At 39.4% G+C, this 20,564-nt stretch overlaps 1 protein-coding gene across 5 annotated transcripts in view; it reads right to left on the bottom strand.

The window, feature by feature from the left end:
* The window catches only part of usp25 (ubiquitin specific peptidase 25), a 43,860-nt gene extending 38,468 nt beyond the window's left edge, over positions 1–5,392 (bottom strand). For 3 of the 5 annotated variants that reach the window (XM_023342062.1, XM_023342064.1, XM_023342063.1), the window contains exons 1-3: positions 5,167–5,392; positions 424–501; positions 53–197 (exon numbers count right to left, since the gene is read on the bottom strand). In XM_023342062.1, coding sequence (XP_023197830.1) covers positions 53–197; positions 424–501; positions 5,167–5,208 — 265 coding nt within the window. In that variant the 5' untranslated portion in view covers positions 5,209–5,392. The remainder of the gene's footprint in view (positions 1–52; positions 198–423; positions 502–5,166) is intronic. The other 2 variants (XM_023342065.1, XM_014471638.2) reach the window with 1 other exon arrangement.
* Between the last annotated feature and the right edge of the window lie 15,172 nt (positions 5,393–20,564).

Genomic DNA, 20,564 nt, shown 5'->3' with positions numbered 1-20,564 from the left:
ATTGCTATTAGAATCATTTTTGTGTCATCCCACTCTGAGGTAATGTGCTTACTTGTGTCTGCCTGGCTGCCAACGCTGATATATCTGTCGCTGGCCACCTGGGAAGTCTGGTAGTAGGTCGTCTCATCTTGCTGAGGAACCTTTGAGTTCTTCTCTGTTAAAAACGCCACCGCCTCAGCCACGTCTCCATTGCTCACCTGCAGTGAAAACAAACAAAAAGCAGAGAAGGAAAAGTTAAAGACATATTTTACACTTTCTATGTTGAATCAAATACAAACTGCATGAGATTTTGACTTAAGAGGGATGTGTGTCGTTTCAAGAGTAAACTATAAAAAAGGGGAAATGTTAACCCCGGTTTTATACAAACGGGGGGAGGAAAGAAACAGATTTCTCGAGAGAGGTGGTCTTTGCTTTGAGCCATACCTGCAGGGCCTGCTGAAGCAGCTGAATGTCTGTGGTGCCTGTGACCTCTCTCAGCTGGTTTAGTAGTGTCTGCTGGTGCTGTTGAGAGAGAGACAGAAAAATTATAAAAATGCAGCTCTAGGCGAAGCTCAGTTGAGTTATTGGCTCGATTATTCTCTTTACAAATGGAAAACAAAGACAGGGACCAAAGAAAGTCAGCAAACTGTAACAAAATAACAGTAAAATACCAGCTGGCAGCAATGAGCACTTCTAGTCTGTGATTTCAGGATGAACAAAAGTCATTCAGTCCTTACATCTTGTGTTCAACGATACCTGACGGCAATTCCTTGCCGTTACCAAAAGTCGACATGTTGTGTTGTTTCTCATTTGAAGCTGTGACAGACAAGCCTTCATCGCAAAACGCTGCAACTTTGAGTAATGGGAGAAGACAAGTTGGAGGTTTGGACTTAGAAATGTCTCTGCATTTTGTACCTCTAGTAAGACACAGACCCATCAGTTGATAGGAAAGTTTGATACAGCAGAACATTTTCAGAAAATGTGTTTTTATCTCTCCATTAGCGCATTAACTCTTTTCTTGGAAAAGCCAAAAGCCAAGTCGATTGAGCGTAGAAAACATTTTTGGCACAATGGGGATGTTACTTTGAATTTTTCAGTTTCTGTCAACTTGATCTAATGCGATACTTCAGATCGTTGATGGAAACACTGGCCAGTGGATAATTTGGTTTATTAATTTTAAATTTCCCAAAATTTCTTAACTTTCTAAAATTAAGAAAATCATGGAGAATTTTATTTTTAGTCAGAAAACCTTTAAAGAAATAAAGGAAGGTGGAACTCTCAGACGTTTTGTCTCATTACTATGTTTCATTAGAATGTTCAAAGTTATAGATGGTCTACAATGTCATATTTTTGTTGTTTAACTTGCCTGCCATGACATTCAAGTCCCTAAAGCGCTCATGTTATTCTGCAGTTGCATCAAACATCCCAGAGGCCGTGAATCCCATTCAAACCATAAGGTTCACAATAAAGAGAGCATGAACTCGTCCAAATGAATGTGGGAATTGAACTATATCAAAAATCTTATTCATAACTGTCATCAATAAGACAGTCGCCGTACTGTTTAGATTTCCAACCAGGTGTAGTCTGTAAACTAAATAACCCATGCTTGGACTAATTCCACTAAATGTAATGAATAAGCAGACCTTTTTTTACTTCACTGCAACGACACAAAGATAAAAACAAGTAATTTGCAGACTGAATTATTTCCTCAGGCCACAAACTATTGGAAATATTGGCGCTCTTATGAATGGTGTTCTTATGAATCTGCAACAATTACAACAAAAAAGGTAATTAAAATAAAATGTTAAAAAAAACGTAGCGCCAGGAGAAATACTGTGATGTCACACAGCAAGCACTTGCACTAAGTTAATGAAACTTTTATCCGACAAGTGGAAAGTGGAAAACTCTGCATGGCAGCTGCTTCTGCAATGCAGGTATGCATCACAGCATAACCTCAGTAGAAGAAATTCACAAAAAGGTATTAGAAAATCTCAGCTGGAAAAAAAAAGAACAGGCACAAAAAAGGAAGGCTGACACAGGATTGTGGAGTGTTAGTAAAATGGGTAAAATGCTAAATAACAATGTAATGATCCAGATCTGAGTGAAAAAGGGAGATCAGTTACAGCAGTACAACTTTTCTTCCAATGTGTCTGCATGAGATTCTATTATGTTTTTATTGTTCTTTTCAGGCATTTCTTGTTTTTAGATGTTTTCTTTTTACACATCTCCTTTCTTTATTCTTACATACCATTTGGGAATTATGCTAGAGTCATAAACTTGCCTTGTCAGAAGATATCTAGAGTTTGTTTAATGAAAATCTGACTAGTAAAATGAATATTTAATCAATTCTGTTTCATGAAGGCAACATGCAACCTGGACTACAGCCACAAATATTAGAAAATCCAGTGGCAACAATAACATTTGAAATTACAGCAATCACAACATCGGTAAACATTTTGATCCATGTCATTAGTGTCCAGTTTGAGCATCTGGCTAACTGGTTAAATATAGCGTTAGCATGAAAAGTGTAAGTTCATAAGTTTTGGAGTAGACAAGCCAACAACAACGGCACAGCAAATGACTAGCAAGTGAAAATGTGCCGTTGTTGTGCTGATTTATAACAAAATAAACACAAGGTGTTTAATTTAATAATCGCATTTTTAAACAAAGCTACATCGAGAAAATAAAACATTTTCAATAATAAAAACAGTTTTTGGTGAACATTTGTTGAATAAATAGATGCATGAGCTCAATAACAATTATGCTATCTAGCTTATTCAACCATCTGATTGGTGCAAAGTGCTGCTGCAACATGTTTAGTATCGAGATGCTATTTTGGGCCTGAATAGCTTTGCTGATAGGCTAACTCCTTTTTAGCACAGTGGTCTTTTACAGCATCCCATCACATTAGCAAGCTATTCAAGAGAAATGTGTTTTTGTGGATGCTGCTTGCGTTTCGGATTTACAGGTGTACCAGAAACACACGAATGCAAAGGCTCCGACTCAGAACTTTTGTACGTAAAAAAAAAAATAATAATAATAAAAGATTAATTGCATTAAAATTTTAAACATCTTAACAGCTATGTAATTAATAAATCAAAATTAACGTGTTAAAATCCCAGCCCTCGTTCTGATGTGTGAAACAGAAAAAAGCATAAATTCGACCTGCTAATCTCTAACCAGCGCTGATTAAGAAAAGAATTTGCCAATACTGATGTCCAGCTGAATGATTGGTGCCTTTATTTATATATATTTTAAATAAAAATTTGGATTTTTTTTCAATAAATATAGAATAAATTAACTAGTAGAACAACCCCAGGAGAAAACATTTGTGAGTCACGGCTGTGGATCGTAGATCCAAGTCTCCAGTCGTTGGGTTGGGAAAATCTGCTTGTTTACACAGATGGCACAACTGGAAGGACACACAGCAAAGGTGACTCTTGTCGCCATTTGTTCTTGAAATAACCAAGTCAAATGAAGTGTGAGTAGACAATTTGAGTTTCAAACTAGTTTACATAAAGAAATCCAACAGGAACGGGTTTGATTCTCCATACATTCTCAGTATCTGTTTATAATGGAAGAGCATTCACCCCTTTGCCGGAGGCTGACATGACAATGAAAGTCAGTCAGCGTCAGAAAGACTGATGGGTGCAGGATGGTGTCTTCCTGATCAATGAGGTATGGAGTGGGCTCAGCCTGAGACAGTTTTAGGCCATGCCATCTACAACAGCAGTGACTCAGACATGCGCGCACACACGCACATGTGAATCTCAGTGAAACACCTTTGGCACCAGAGCAACTCTGGGGCTCAGCAGAGGGTTACAGACAAGAGTGGACCCAGTCTCTGTTTGGTTCTGTACCACAAGAAAACAAAACAACCTGACAGGAAAGTCCATTCCTATGACAGGACATCACATGAAAAATGGCACCACACCCGACACTTCCAAAAACTCTCTTGACGAAGTATACAAACACTGAGCAGATTTTTTTTTAAATGCGTTGAATAATAATAACAATAATATCTGTTGCTAATATTTCAAATCAGGGTTAGGAGGAGTGGTCTGCACTGTTTACAAACACCAACCACTAAAAAAAAAAAAGGTGCGTTTTAAATGCCATTATTGTTACTCAAGTTGAAACTGCAGGCCCTGTGAAGGTCAGGGCGGTTTGTGTTACGCTGCTACTTTTAGGTTTGAGTCATTGGTGGAAGCTTCCGTAGTTATTTTACCCCAAGCCATGTCAGATTCACAAGAAGTGTATCAAGAAGCAGGACATTTAACCGTGATTATGTAACATCACTGCACATACATGGAGCGACAAAACGTAAAACTGGCATTTCACCAACCGGAGCTACGCACGGTGGCCACGCTAAATCCCGTGAAAACACGGATCTAAAGCAACGGACTTGACTCTAAAAGCACCTTGGTAAAATGAGAGCATGATGGGATGTAACATAATAATCTGCCTTACCGGCTATGAACCATCACACGCCTGGCTCGCTATCTGACTACTCAATCGCATCAGGGCTCGGCTGTATGCCGCCTTCGCCGTTGGCCACGCTTTGTAAACAAAGACATCAGCTATGTAATGAGTAACCAAGGAAACATTCGCACTCGTAGACGCAGCGTTGCTATTTATGCAGCACTGCATATATAAATACCACTGATTAAGAAAGCCCACCCAAAGATTCTCCAGTACAACGCCCATTGGTTGAATTAAAACACGTATTTAACAAGAAGACGAGGAAAAATGCCAGCGATAAAGCCCAAACTGCCACTGGGCTGCTTTTTAGAAAAACAAACGGCATATGAATTTACTCTATTTCGACATAAATTAATTTATTGTTTTACAAATGACACTTTGACAAGCAGCCAGCTTTCACAAAGACGATCTTGGCTCAAAATTGTCATAACACGGTCCCGTTAGCTACAGCTAACAAACAGCTAGCATAATATTGGTCAGCTGCGTAGCATTGGGCCTTACTAAAGAGGAATTACTGAGCAGTTCTAAATTGTTTTCTTCACAATAGGTTCCCAAAAAACTCATTAATCCGCAATTAAATGCCAGTCTAACTAACCAAGACGTTGGCTTGCGGACTCCGGTTTGTTGTTGGGTCATAAAACTATGCAGCGATGCAGTTAGGCTAAAGTTAGCTAACCGTTAAGTTATCTTCCACAACAGGCTTACCTTCTGAGAATGCTGCTGGAGGACATTCTGCTCCACGGTCATGGCCGCTTCGGAGATAAATGCTGTTAAATTCAAACCAAGAGCAACGAAACACGCGCGGTACCCGTCAACCTAAAAAGCGAATTCAAACAAGACGTTACGATGTACCCTCCTTGATCAGCGACATTACGGCCGCCATGGCAGAGTGACTAGCGCAGCTCGTCAGCAGGCATGACAACATTGCTCTACGCTCGCGAGAGAGCAGGGATCGATTCTTCATGTCTGCCTAAACCGCAAATACGTCATTACCATTAGCCAGGGCATGCAGGATCTTTTTTATTTTAATTTTATTTATTTTTTTTATTTTATTAAACACACAGTATACAAAGACTCGTTGAGGTATACGAACATTGCAACATAGGTAGAAAAAATAAACAAAAAACAAGGGGCTAAGACTAAAGACAAGCACATAAACAGTAAGGCAAATGAATAACAATAGAGCAAGATTTTAAAACAAAAGAAAAGTAGAGATACTGGCAGTTACTTTTTTTGCAGAAATAGATTTCAAATGTTTCAATGAGGTGTAATACAATTTAAATTGGTTAAGAAAAAAATCAAAACAAGGTGTAGAACCTCTCCATTTACAGCAGTGTATATGATATTTAACAAGCAAGAAGACAATATTTACCATGTCAGATATTTGATTATCAAGGCCATCAACATAGTATAATATGTGGGTGATGGTTATCTCTGGGATGTCTTCAATTTTAAGGGACAACCAGTTTTTAATGTCTCTCCATAGTTTAAAAGAAAAAGGACAGGAAAAAAAGAGATGATTAAGGGATTCTTCTGGACATTCACAAAAGGCACAACATGTTGAATCAAATTTAAATTTTTGTGCAAAAAATTCAGCCGGGCATGCAGGATCTGATACATATCATAATTTTTCTGCAGTCGGAGGTATTAGCTATATAGATATGCATTTAACACAAACATTTTTTTTTTACAGAAAACATTCCGTCCGTCATCTTTTCAATTATCTTTTAAAATAAAAAAATATCCGTTTTAAACTTATCATCTGACAAACACTAAAGATTATGCTTTGTGTTCTTGTTGAAGCCAGTCGTGCTCCAGTCAACTGAAAGCACGGAAACGGAAGTCCATTAAAAGGAAAATTAATTTAACAGGCAGTAATTAAATTTGAAGGGAAAAGGAATGAGATACTAAATAAGAACAAGTTAATTGCTAAAACAGATTAAATGAACCGAACAGATCTGTTTTATAAACAGATAAAATTAACTTTAATTTTAGGAAACACTGGATGTAACATCTACAGACCTGATTTAAAGGTTTCTGAACATCTCATTTTGTCAAATTATTTCAAGTTGTCGAACACAGCTGAAACTGAACCTTGAACCTCTTATTTCTTATAATCCTGAAAATACTGAGGACAGATGAGACAAGACAGGGGAATCTGGTGGTTATAATGTTATTCCCTCATCATAAGCGTACCTGTAATGTAGCCTTGATTCTTTCGTGCATGTTTTAGAAATCCTTTAATCTCCCTTGGCAACCATTTCAGCTATGCAAAACGCCTGGGTGGACCTAGCACCGCCTTTGAGGTGCAGCTCCTCCTAGGAGGAGTTTGGGCGCCTCACAGAGCGCCTTGCCCAGCTGCAATTAGCAAACAGCTGGTGGAATTGCACACATTATGCTAGCTACTTCTCAGCGCAACACTAGTAAAAAAATTTTTACTACAGGGTTAATAGAGGAGCAATGTTGTGATGACTTCCTGAAGGCGGAGTCTCAAAAGGAGCAATATATTTTTTAAAGAGACAGAGGCCCAATTTCAAGGTGTTAAATTAGGAAGTCAAATTTTTTTTAAGTCATATTTGACATATGCAGCATTTTTAAACAACTGAAGGTAACATAGTTCCTTGATTGTGCCATAAAATGGCCATATGTGTCTGGAAAATACAGAATGCAGCTTGTTTAGTGCTTTGTAGGACACTCAAAAGCGCTTAAATGGAAGTAGAGCTCACCGTCTCCCTCTCCCCACTCGCTGAACTTAGTAACAAAAAGAGAGTGTTATTCAGAAAAAAAGTAATTCTTGGATTCTAAAAGGTAATCATAAAAGGTCTCAATAGTCTATGAATCTGGCTATAACTCCCCCTATTAGTGAGTCAGATTTTCTCCAGATGCAAGCAGCACGCTATAATATCTCTAATCCAGAAGGAATGGAAGGGCGAGGAGGGGGTCCCTACATTTAATCAGAATCACCCGACGAGCCAAGAAAGAGGCGGAAGCCAAAATGTCCAGCTCTGATCTGGGCAAGTTTGAGTATAGGAACATGTCAAAAACGGCTGTTAAAAGGATTGAGTTCAATTGGACAGCTAGGAAATTGTGACATTTGAAATACTGATGACCAAAACTCAGAAGGAGAAGTCTAATAAATATGGAACAGAGCACAAGGAGAAGTCTTACACTTAACGCAGATGGGACTAATATGAGATACATTTGGTCAGGTTTAGCATGAGAAATATGAATGCAATGTACCACTTTGGATTGCACCAGGGCGTGTCGAGCACAGACTGAAGTGGAATGAATCCCAAGCCTCATCTGGAGATCCTTTCACTTGACAGGAGCAAGGAATCTGGTCAGAGTTGGTGGAAAAAAACCGGATGGATGGAGCCAAACTCGGGGTAGCATTGCTAGAAAACATGTTAGAGGTTGAAAAAGACTCAAGATGGAGGGTGGAGGTTCGCCTTCCAGCAGGAGAACGACACAAAATATATAGCCTGAGCATAGATGGAATGATCTAAACATAATCATGTGTTAAAATGGCCCAGTCAAAGTTCATACCTAAATACCACTGAGAATCATGTTCAGACTATTTGACTGGGCTGGAGTTAAATTGCAAATAGGAACGGGCACAAATTCTTGTTTGGACTTGCAAACACGGTGGCAACACGCCCCAAAAGAAAGGCGGTAGTCACTCAGTAGGGCTCAGCGGGAAACACACGCCACACCTTTCAGATTTTGGTTTGCAAAATAAAAAGATCTGAAAACCATAAATCATTTTCCTTCAACTTCACAATAATTTTCTACTTTATGCAGGATTACAAAATAAAATGAAGGACCTAAAATCCAAAGAAATGCATCCAAGTCTGTGGCTTTAAAGAGACGAAATGTTAAAAAGCTCAATGGATGTAAATATTTTGTTGCAAGGCGTTTTGTTTCACAATCATTTGACGACTGATTAAAGTCTCATCCCAGGATGTTGGAAACATCGCTATGTTCTGAAATTGTAAACAACTTCCCAAACGGTCGACGTTTTTCACACAGAAGCGCTTACATTAACAGCAATTTAGTCTTTGGTTTCATTCACTGAACTAATATTGTAAAAATAACACCACCTAATATACAGTTCTCCCAGCCCTGCCCTTATTATTCAAACAGAGAAAACATTCTTCCAGATGAAAGACACCCAGTTTCTAGCACTGAACTGGGTCACTCCTCAGATGTTCAGAAATCCTTGTTGCAATATCTAACAGTGACACAGTCAGAAGCCTTTTCTGATGCGAACTGGGTCTGAGAAGTAGTGCAAATAAATATTAATGACATTCAGAAATAAATAAAAAAATTTAAAACAGGCAACAGCAGTGGAGATCTGAAATACAACACAGGATTTAGTTCACTTTTATTGTAAGTTTTATATAAAAAAAAATAGACTTATTTTTTTAAAAAAATAACACTTCTGAAAAGAAAAGTGGAAACACACCGTCTCATTGAAGTCGGTACCTGCTATTGCGCTCTTTCGTCAGCAGATGGCAACATTCTCCTGTGGAGCAACAGGGCTGAGCTGCACTTAGATGAACTGAATATTCCTAACCACAAAAGTCGTGTTACTTTTCATTTTTAGCGTCGTGGCTCTTTCAATATTTTTACGCCGAGAAACTAAATGAGCTCTAACTGCTCACTACAGGTTCCCGAGATTCTCCTCATCGCCCGAGGAGACGCACCACACGCACAAGGGCAACCTTGGAGCAAGAGGTTGATGTGTTGGCGAGAGAAAATCTGTCAGGAAGCAAAACGGTGGATCAACCGGCGCAGACAGAACAGCAGCCTGAGCAGGAGCGATGCGACGAGGGAACACTAGTTTGTTGAGGATCAAACTGGATCCTGAAAGTTAGCCTGAGGGCTGTGAAGATGATAGCTTCACCCACACCAGGACATTTAAAACCCACTCTCTTTCTGCCTGACTCAATAATGCCACAGAAATGCTGCCGCATCTCATTGTTAATGGCTTCTGATGATAGAGACATAAATGGCCATTTTGTTAGATTATGAGAAGGAAAAACATGCATGAATATAGTTGTGTTAATAAGAAATGGGTTTGCTCCTAATAGATGTCTTCTGATTGTGCTTTTATAATCACACTTACGTGTTTCAGAATACATTTTAAATGTTACATTTTACTGATATGCTTCCAGTTGTTTTAGACACTTAATGGTGCAGTATGTAGCTTTTATTTTATTTTTTTTTAAAGTTTTTTTTTTTTTTACATATTTGTTAAAATTATCATTATGGCATGACAGTATAATGTAACACAGATAATCTGTGAAAAATTTAACTCCTCTGCCTTCTCCCAGTGCTCCGAGAGTACTAATCACAGAAATACACCACTTTGGTAGAAACACCCAATCAGAGCCAGGGGGAGGGTCTTATCGCTGTCAATCACTCTCATGTCTCCTTTGCTCTCTGCTAGACTAAAACTGGTTTACCACAACATAGCCAACCAGAAATATTAAGAGTAGTTAGCATGGGCACCAATGGTGGCAGACAAACAGTTTTGTTAAGAACATTCAGCAGCACTTATACGAGGTTGCTTGGCAACTCTAAGACCCTCCTCCGGTTTCTGATTGGTTGGTTGACGATGCATTTTTGGAGATAACAATAATAACACTGCGGGTTTGATTTTTCCACAAATTATCTGTCTCATAACATATTGTCACAACATAAACAGTTTTAATAAATATGGAAAAAAACATATTTTTGTAAATATCTTACTGCAGGTTTAATCATAGTTATTTCTGCCCATGGTGGCACAAACAGTTCTAGGTGTAGAGAGCAATTTCTTTTTAACCCAAAAAGTAATTGCTCTAAACAGGTTGACTTAGAGAGCTTTTTCCCTTTAAAAAATAAATTATTTCTGTTTACTCAGTTTATTTTGTTACTGAAACCTGTTTTTCTTTATCAGAAACATTTCTGAGCGACAAAAAATATAAAACAAGAAAAGAAAAAAAAAACAAACAAGAGGGACAAATCAGAATCTACAAGCTCCAGTTAGCATGTTGAATATCTAAAGTTCATGACATGACAGGGAAGATAAAAAATTTGATATTTCCTTAATATTGAAGAAGATATTGATGAAGATATATATTTTTTTTAATTATTAGTTGAAGTTGGTATTTTATCTCACCTTTCCTAAAAATATATCTCCAGGTTTTCAGGAACATTTAAGAATTTTTGTTCATCAGTTTTTCGTATATTCTTTTCAGAGGACAAATCCAGTCCAGTTCAGTCCAGTCCGGTCCAGTCCAGTCCAGTCCGGTGCCCAGCATCCATTTCTTCCTTAAAGACATAAACAAATGAAGAAAGCACTAAATGTAGCTCCCATCGTTTCTTTCCCCTTCCAGAAGCATTTAATTTTATTTGACTGTTTGATCCAGCAGCTCTATGACAAAGTGCCTCGGGTTATTGACTTGTGCCATTGGCAAAGCTGCGACATCTCAAGCCTTTCCTTTCACACTGATCAAGACGGTGAAATATTACGTTGCCGTTTCTATTGCAACAGCAAAATAATTACTTTCACTCACAGATGCATTAATGGGGTTTGTTTTTCTTCCCTGACATTAGTTGCAGTTTGAATATTCCTTCATTTCAGCTAATGCATGCTTTGGATACGTACCAGCTCCTCGGAATCCTGCAGCAGAATAAAACAGGAGGAGAAATGACCGGATCAGGCCGAGGACGACATGCAGTCCTTAATTTCATTGAGTTTTAAGCAAATGACAACAACAACAAAAAACATTTGCATGCGCAAACATTTTTTTTCTCTAACTTTAAACTGAACATTTTCTGTTCGTTGGCAGGTAGGTTAAGCAACTCTTTCCTTTTGCTAAGTGAAGTGCAAGAACGTTTGAGAGATTTTCTTTTAATCGCTTACTTTAAATAATATAAATACGTTAAGATCACTACGTCTGTAAACAAAAATCCGCAGCGACACAATTCCTTTATCGACAGGGACTGAAATCTCACTCAGCAAGGAAGAAGTAATTACTCTAAAAGCAACATAAAAAAGACAACACTGCAAAAATGTAAAATATTACCAAGTAGTTTTAGTCTAGTTTCTAATCCAAATATCTTAGTGCCCTTGAAATAAGACAAAACTAACTTAGAAGTAGCTTTTTTCAGCCAGATAAAGGACCCTGTTTTAAGTAAATAATTCCCTAATATTGATGAAAAAATCCTAGTTCCACTGGCAGATTATTTCACTTACAACAAGACATTTTCCCATGTTGTAAGTTATTTTTTCTGCCAATGAACCCAGTACTTTTTCACCAATAATAAATAATTATTTACTTAAAATAAGTCCCCATTTCTTGCAAAAAAAAAAAATAAAATAAAAATTACTTGCAAGTTAATTTGTCTTATTTCAAGTACACTAAGATATTTGTACTAGAAACTAGATTAAAACTACTTGGTAGGATTTTGTGTTTTTGCAGTGAAATTACAGTTTTTCAGATGAACACAGGAACAAATCGTATTACGTCTAAATACTGAAGCAACACCTCAAGATGGCGTTGATTAAAGCTTTACAATGAGCAATGATCGCAAGCAGACCACCAAATTAGTTACACAGTTTCTAAAGGATGATTAAGTCAGTGTTTTGGAGCGGCCATCACAAATTTAGTTCAGTTCAAAGCGGTTGGATCCCATAGAAAATGTGTGGGCTGAGCTGAAAAGGTGTGTGTGACTAAGCTAACCTACAAACCTGACCTAGTTGGACGCGCTGCGTCATGAGAAAAAGGCAAAAATTAAATCAGCCTATTGTGAGGAGCTTACGGAAAGCTGCCCAAAACGTCCAACCCAAGTCGCACACTTTGAAAGACAACTCTACCAAACGTTGAGGAAATGTACGCAAACTTCTAAATTTGTATTTAATTAATGACGACATCCTGGCGTGTATCTGTTTTATTGTCTTTGGGTGTTTGGGTCTGGATCACTTCTGAGTTCTTTATTATTGTCAAAAGTCTTGCCATATTTACTTCATCTCTCTGTATTTACTGTTGCTGGGAATGTGTCGCCGTATCCTTTTGTTCCTTAGTGTTTGGTTTCTTAGTTTATTCTTGTGTTTTGATCTTTGTGCGTTTGGATTTATTTCTGTCAGGTCAACGTTAGTCTATCTCCTCTTGATTTGTGTTCGATTATTCTCCTTCCCTGCCTGTTTGTTCCCCTCCACAGCTGCTACATGTTCTTCTAATTAAGCTCACCTGGATCCAGTGTCCACTCTCTGCCCAGCATAAAGACTCACTTGTTTTTTTGTTTTGTTTTGTTCTTTGCCTTTTCCTCCCGTTTTCTCTGCTCCTGCTTTAGTTCCTGTTTTCCTGGTTGAAGCTCCATACGTTTTCTTCTGTCTACTTCATTAAAATTTTCAGCGTTCTCATTCCAAGTTCACGTCTGGGTTTTGGTCAACCTCTCAACTTACAGAACAAGATGCCATCATCTCCTAAATTTAAACAGCAGCGTCACTAAGAGGTCAACTTTTCTTTTTTTTTCACCAGTAACAGCCGTTTCCACATAATTTCAATGAAAACTAACATGAGGTTAACAGGAACTCAAAACACAGTGGATTATAATAATTGCTGCTGCAGTGGAATGTCACTATCAATACATCAGTCATATTCAAGTCTGTTTCTCTCTCTCTCTCTCTACACCAAAGCCCAAGTATTTTCATTTCTTGCCAATTTTTTTTATTTTTCCTCACAGGATATTTATTCATCCTGAAGCACGAAAGTACAAAAAGCGACGAGGAAGCTGGAAGCTTTTTTGCCTTCAGCCTGAAGAACGAGACCAAATATGAGGTCCAGGTCTCCAGACCTGTCAGATACGAGTGCGTTCTGCAGGAAATGACAGGGTCACACGAAAAGACGGCTCCAATATTCCAAAAAAAAAAAAAAAGCGGCTTGTAATGCTTTGGTAAGATGTTAATATACGATACAGAAAATGCAAACACGCAGTAGGCATCGCAACATGACAGGAATTGCAATTAAGGAAATGTTTTTGACCAAAATAAAATAATAATAATAATAATAATAATAATAATAATAATAATAATAATAATAATAACCAACACTAAACAATCATGATTGCAGGTTTTGCCTTCTCGGTGTCTTCAACCTCACAATGCAATGTGTGCATTGATTTTGTGACAGTGTAAGGAATGAAGCAGTTAAACTTTGTCTTTCTCTATGTAGGGCATCCTGACAGAATCATTATTTTTGGAAGATTTTAGTTGGGTTTTTTATTTGTATTCTTTTCCCGCTCTTCTTTTTACCTTTTTTTAAAAAGCTTTTTAGGCTCTAGTGGACTTTATTGATCAGTGAATAGACAGGAAATGAGGAAAAAAGAGACAGAAGACACAAATGAGCGTTTTGCGTCCTTACTATAAAATCTTTACCAGTTAGTTTTTCCTCACAGGATTCTACAAGAAAGTACATCAACACCGACTCATTCTCATCCATGGACGATAAGTTCAGCAAATTATTTCCCCAAACATGGGCGTCACATAGAGAATGTCTGTATTCGCTTAATATGGAAATGCCAAATACCAATAGTCATATAGGCTGTGTGCCTTAGAGCGTTTCAGCTAAGCAACCAACATGCCATATACTGGTGTACAAATATAGGACATCGATTATGTTTTATATTTGATGTCCTGATCCTGTGTGCAAAATTATTCTTAGAATTATATATAGTTTTATAGTTTATTTCAGTTTATAAAGATCCGGCTAGGGCTGAATGAAGACAAAGACAAGGTTATTAATGGGTATAACCTTTTAACAGAACTTCACATCAAATATCCTGTATTTTTAATGTGTCCATTGGAGATGTTAAAGATGTTAAATGATGTTAAAGATTTGATGTTAAACCTTTTCTGGTCAAAAAGATGAAGAAATGAATACAATTTGGAACTGCAGCGCCTCTGTCAAGCACTAGAAAACAAAAACAAGAGTGAAGTAGGAGTTCTGCTGTGCACCTGACGGAGAGCAGAATATGACCCGTTTAAGTTTACACTAAGTGGAAGCCGTGAGCGGATCCTCAAGCTTGGTTACGTTCGGCTTGTTGTTCTCGAAATGCAGCGCAAGGTTCACGTCTCATTTTGGTCTAGACCAGACTGGTTGACACTGAACTGCCCCTTCTCGGTCTACCGGGGATTTCGAGAAATGTTTACATGAGAGGTTCGTGACCCAGCAGTTCGACCAGTGTGTCACGGTTTACAGGAAACCGGTGGTAAATGCATTTTCCCTGACGTTGATGCTGGGGTTTGCATTAAAGTCGATTTTTGTGCTGTCTTTAATTTTTTTTAAATGAGAAAATTGAGGGCAAAGTTAACGGTCTCTGAAATCATCCTTGTCCACAGGAAGCAGCAAGACGTCCGTCTTTACCAACTGAAATCTTTTTGGATACATGAGCAAGACCTGCAAGGAAAAGGACCCTAGAGGAGATAATGGACACTGGCAGACAGGAGACTGTCATTGCTGGTTTCCCCCCCTCCCAACCAGTTTGTAAAACATTTACCCTCGTGCTTATCTGACATGGCAAATATCTACCATGTCCTTTCAGTGGCAGTCAAAATCCCTGGAGCTGACAGCCTGCATGTCGGACCTCAGGGACTCTCACTCATCATGAATATTACATTGGGCCCGTTTGCATGCTTTCACATGGACATCAACTAGGAAGCGTCACCACGATGTTCTCAGAGTGACTTGCACAAGTATTTATGTCCGCTTTCACTCCCCACCCACACATTTTGTCATGTTATAACAACAAACTTCAGCGTAGCTTATAGGATTCGGCATAATGGACCAACACAAAGCAGTATTTTAAAGGGAAAGCAAAATTATACATGGATATTTTATCTTTTTTATTTTTTTTTACTAATGAAGAACAGAAAAGAGCAGTGTTCGTTTGTCTTCAGCACACTAGATTTAATAAGTAGAACCACCTTTCACCATAGTTACTACAAACCCTTTGGAGTATTTCAATACCAGATTTTCAGATTTAGAGACTGAAATTTTCAATGATTGAAATTATCGGTGTACAAAGCCACAGATTCCCAACTGGATTTAGGACGGCGCCATGCTAACACATGAGCACGCTCCTTCCTGTTGTCCTTGTTTATGGTTGCTGACTTGCTGGAAAGTGAACCTTGTCCAGGTTTTAAGTCTACAACGGAGTGTTAGAATCATACCAATAAAGAAAAATCTAAAAGCGTAAATTTACAAAAATAACGTCTCAAGAGGACAGAGAATATAGTCATGAGAATAAAGTCCGAGTACTTTGAAAATAAAGTCGCAATATTATGGCTATTTTCGTAATACATCGTAATATTTCAACTTTATCCCTGTAATTAATAACTTTTTATTTTCTGGCCCTAAATCTCCCATGTACAAGTCTTCTGCAGCCTCTAGCAGTTTTTTCTCCCTCCTAAGATCCACCTCCATCCATCTTCCTAAGCAGACAGCACACAGCATGACGCGGCCACCTCCGTGTTTTGCCATGGGGGATAGCATGATTAGGGGGACGTTCAACAACATGTTATGATCTCATGTAGCCAGTCCACCACATGGCTAGTTGCAAACACCAAAGTGAACTTCTCATGGCTTTCTTCTCCTTGCCATTATGCCATAAAGGCCACGTTTTGAAAAGAACATGACCTTTACTTACCTTGTTAGCTCTTGGCTCCTTCTCTGATTAATGCTCTCCTTGCACGGGATGGCAGTTTAGGAGTATATCCGTGTCTTAGTGCGTTTGTAGATTTTTACCTAAAGATTTTTGGTGTTAAAAGATGTTCAAAGCCTGGGAGGTGGTTTTCTAACCTAACTCTGCTTTAAACCCTGACCCGCCTGCTGTGTTCCTTGGTCATCATGATGATTTTTTCCTCACTAATGTTCTCTGACAAAAACCTCTAAGGTCAAAAATAAAACAGCTGCATTTACGCAGCTGAATTACATGCAAGTTGATTTGAGGCAGTGGATTTCATCTAAGGGTATCCAAGTAAAGAGCTGAATACACTTTTTGGATTTCTATCGCAAAATACGTTAAAAACTTTAGATTTGCCTGCCAGTTTACAATTATGCACCACTTTGAGTTGGTTAATCAGATAATTAATCAGATGTGAATGGGAGGGAAGAAGGTTGTGATGCCTGAAAGAAGGAGCGGGAGTGAGCAGGTTGGTACAGCTGCAGGCAAACAGATGATCCCGTGTCCCCGGGAAACCAAACGAGTTGGGTCAAGGGCCGGGGAGGCGGGCCAAGAGGCCGCGACCCCTGGGGTTGAGGAAAAGACTTCACAAAGAGGTACATCTTCAAAAGCCCAGGGCCCCGGCAGGGAGAACCAGGCGCCAGGTTGGGAAAATAAACCGTGCTGACCTGTTTTCACGGTGCACGACTTCCCCCAGGTGTCTCGCTCCAGCCTTCTCGTTGTTGTTGTCTGCTCTCTTCAGCTCCCATCCAGCATCTGCAGCAGGGACTGCATTCTTGCCAGATGAAGTATGTTGGGATGAAAGGAATGCATCCATGTATTCTTCCTTTACTTCAAATGGGCTCACAAGGCCCATAAAATGCTAATTAAATCACAAGACTTTAAGTGTGTGCGTGCGCGCATGTGTGTGTGTTTGCATAACGTCTGAGGTCGCGTTCAGAGTTCAAAACCTTTGGAGGAGAGAGGACAGCGATCTGCCAGCCTTGTTTTCCAGCACAGATTGCCATGACAACGCAAGGCGGGCTTCATATGGTCTCCATGTGAATAAACGGAGCACCTGCTGGGAGAGTCCATCATTAACGACTAATCGACAGACATGCCTGGCGTACGGAAGTGCCCCGCGCGTTCCCATATAGATAAGCCCTCAGCTGCGCAAGATAAGTGCTGCCATTAAGATGTTTGTCAAGAGAAAAAGCAACTGTAATGTCAGGAAATAGTTTTTTGGGGGCCCTTGTGACTACGGAGGGTCTGTTGTGGGGACTTCCGAAGTCCTTGGCCTAAACACGGTTGAGTCAACGGCGGCCGGGGCGCCTCACATCCTTTCGGCCTCCCGCCGAGGTCAGGAAATCAAAGACAAACGGCCGATTGTCAAGTTTTACACCTTGACCTCCGCTTAAACCCCCACGCCTCCCCTCCTTTATGTTCGCCGCCGCTTCGGCAATCGGGAGGAAATCGAGAGGTTAGCGGCGGTTCAGCCGTGATAAGAATCTTGGAATGGAGAAGTTCACGGAGGGGGAAAGGTTACCGAGAGTTTAAAGAGAGAGAGAGCGCAGCCAGTCATGGGGAGGATTAAATTAAAAGAAAAAGGGGGAAGTCAGCGCGGAGGAACTGTGCTGCGGTTTCAAAAGTGCACTGCAAGACAAAAAGACGTCTGTTTTGCACGCTGGACTTGGCGTTCAAAGCCAGTTTAGGGGGGAAGCCGAGCTATGAACTCATCTTCACCTTTAGAAAGCCTCACGCTAAAGCTGTTTCTCTACAGAGCGACACGAGGAGTCGTCAGGCTCGGCCCCTTCTGTAAATGCTGGCACAGAGACGTTACAGAGTCGTAATAAAAGATCCTCTCCGTCAGGGTCAGACACATCCTTGGACTCTCGGAGCACATCTGGTGACCTTTTCTGCTTCCTCCCACCGGTCCGTGTCTTTCCTGCTTTTGTTGAGATTCAGCAGCCAGCTCAGGAGCACGAGACGTTTTTTTGGGAAGGGGGCAAATACAGGACATCCTCTCACTTCACTTTAATAGGGCAGTGTTTGATTACAGGAAGTGCCGTTTGGCTTTGATGTCCTTTTAAAAATAATAATAATAACTTTTAATATGAGGCCAGAGTCTTTGATGGCGGTGCTCAATTTCCCTAATGGTTGCTTTGGTTTATTGGAATTCGATGGCGGAGTAAAACCACACACACATAAACAGGCACATATACAACCCACGGCGAAATAAAAAATAACGAGAAAATAAAATAACAGAAGATCCTGTCTTTAAAAAAAACAGAATCAACAATTGAAGAATGATGAGGAATCGCCAGTTATGGTTTAACTTCACAAAAACACGTCTAATATGCAAATGAGCTTCCAGTTGAAAGCAAATGTGATAGTTTGGATATTTTTTTAAAAAGTGCAGTAGTACGCGTTATCGGCATTGGCTTCCATACCTGTAACCGCAGCAACTGTCACAACACAATGAGTTAAGATTTTTAATAACTGTCATAATAATAGACAGTGTGAAAAAATGAGAGCAGTGGACAGTTAATGACGTCACCCGATCAGCTGATTTTACAAACTTAAAAAAAACTCAAACGGAAAACCGTATTAGTGGATATCAGGCATCTACACTGTCACAAATGTTTGCAGCTGTTTTTCTCAGCTGCACAAGTATGGAGAAAGATAACTGTCAAAAAGATGTACCGTATCATTCCAACAGATTTTACTCCATTAAGGCTCCTTTTACAGGCTAATGTGGCTAATCCTCGGCAAGGTGGAAAAATCTATCAACTTTTCACAACGACTCCAACTAAAACAGTAATATGCGTGAAAATCAACACCAGTTTAACAGGTGTTCATTTTCTACACCCTCACAAATAAACTGTGACGTTTATTTCTGTCCTCTCAGCTGAACAATGTCTGAATCACTAAGGACGTTGCCAGGTGGCAACGTGTGAGATCGCTCAGCTGTGAGTTCCCAGTGATCATTTCCAAAACGCTCCAAGACCTAAAATGAAAATGTTTACTCCACTCTCAGCGGAACTGGAGACGATTGATGAGTCGCAACTGATCAGGTGGATCGACGCAGCCTGGACCAACATGGAAGTTCTATGGAGTAACTCTCTAAAAGATGTGTGCATGATTTCGCACGCATCTTTTTGACAGTTATCTTACTCCATCGTTTAGCTGCTTACCCACATGAAGGCCATTTTTCCCCCATCTTTGTGATATGTCATATTGGTAACGTGGACCCCCAGGTCTCCTTGTCTTGTACTCAATTATGCTACTTTGGCTTCACTTTAAACATGATTCTTAATCAAAATTAAAAGAGGGCTCCTGCCGTAGAATTCAAAGTAACAGGTTGAATATAACGGGGAGCAGAAGGGTTTCACCAATTTGTTTCTACATAAGAGTTACAGCGAAAACAACAAAACAAAAAGCAGAAAAAATGAAGTTATAGCTCTTCACAATGTACAGTGAGTTAATGTTTCTAGCTCTTTCTCCAAAACAACTTTCAGTATCTGGCAGTTATTTAGTAATACTCTGTGTATTTAACGGTGCAATAACAGTTTAAAGGGCAAAACAACAACTTATGCCAAATCCCATCTGTGCAGACTTGATGCTAAAAAGTAAGGATCAAAAATGACTACAAATACAAAACATACTCTAAACGGACGTCTGTCCAGCTCTTACTGATTATATATCATAATGTAGTCTTTTGAGGTATGTGTTACTAAGGCAGAAGGTTCAGTTGTTCAAAGAAGTAAGGAGGAACTGTTATACGGCTGAAAGGCAGACCAGCAGTTGTTTCTGTAGATGACTGAATCTGTGGGTAGTTTGGACTTTTAGAGTGAACATTGGGAGTTGAGGGAATCTTCCATCGTACAATTCCTATGGTTTTGCGTTTCAAGAAAACTGCAATCGGTGCAACCCTAATTTAGCTTGGAGAGGCGATTCTGACTGCGGTCTGGCTACAGGAGCAGACAGCCTGACAGACTGCCTTGTTTGATAAAGTACGGAGTAGAAACGCCGCTACCAAAATGAACTAAGTGTATATTTTCCATGAGACTTTATACTTTACAAGGTTATGACATCACAATTATTTTCTTTTCACTGCATTAACAATTGTTATGCTTTTCGTTTCTAAAAATACTACATAATCATATGCAAATTTGTTTCAAATATTTGTAGGAAACGCTAAAATACTGGCGAGAGCGTTATATTTACTCAAGGTCAGCATACAGTCAGAATCTCAGACCAGCCCAGGGTTAGCCAAAACAACGAAAGTCATTGGCTCCATTTTTATTGCAACTACATACGGTGACCACTCACCCATAATCAGGCAAAGGCTTTATGTGACATCTAACAAACTCACTCAAATGTTGCTAAAG

This window comes from Xiphophorus maculatus, chromosome 11 (genome assembly GCF_002775205.1).
Source record: "Xiphophorus maculatus strain JP 163 A chromosome 11, X_maculatus-5.0-male, whole genome shotgun sequence".
In the NCBI taxonomy this organism is placed as follows: domain Eukaryota; kingdom Metazoa; phylum Chordata; class Actinopteri; order Cyprinodontiformes; family Poeciliidae; genus Xiphophorus; species Xiphophorus maculatus.
Note: the sequence above shows the minus strand (reverse complement) of the source record. Positions and strands in the feature narration are given on the sequence as shown.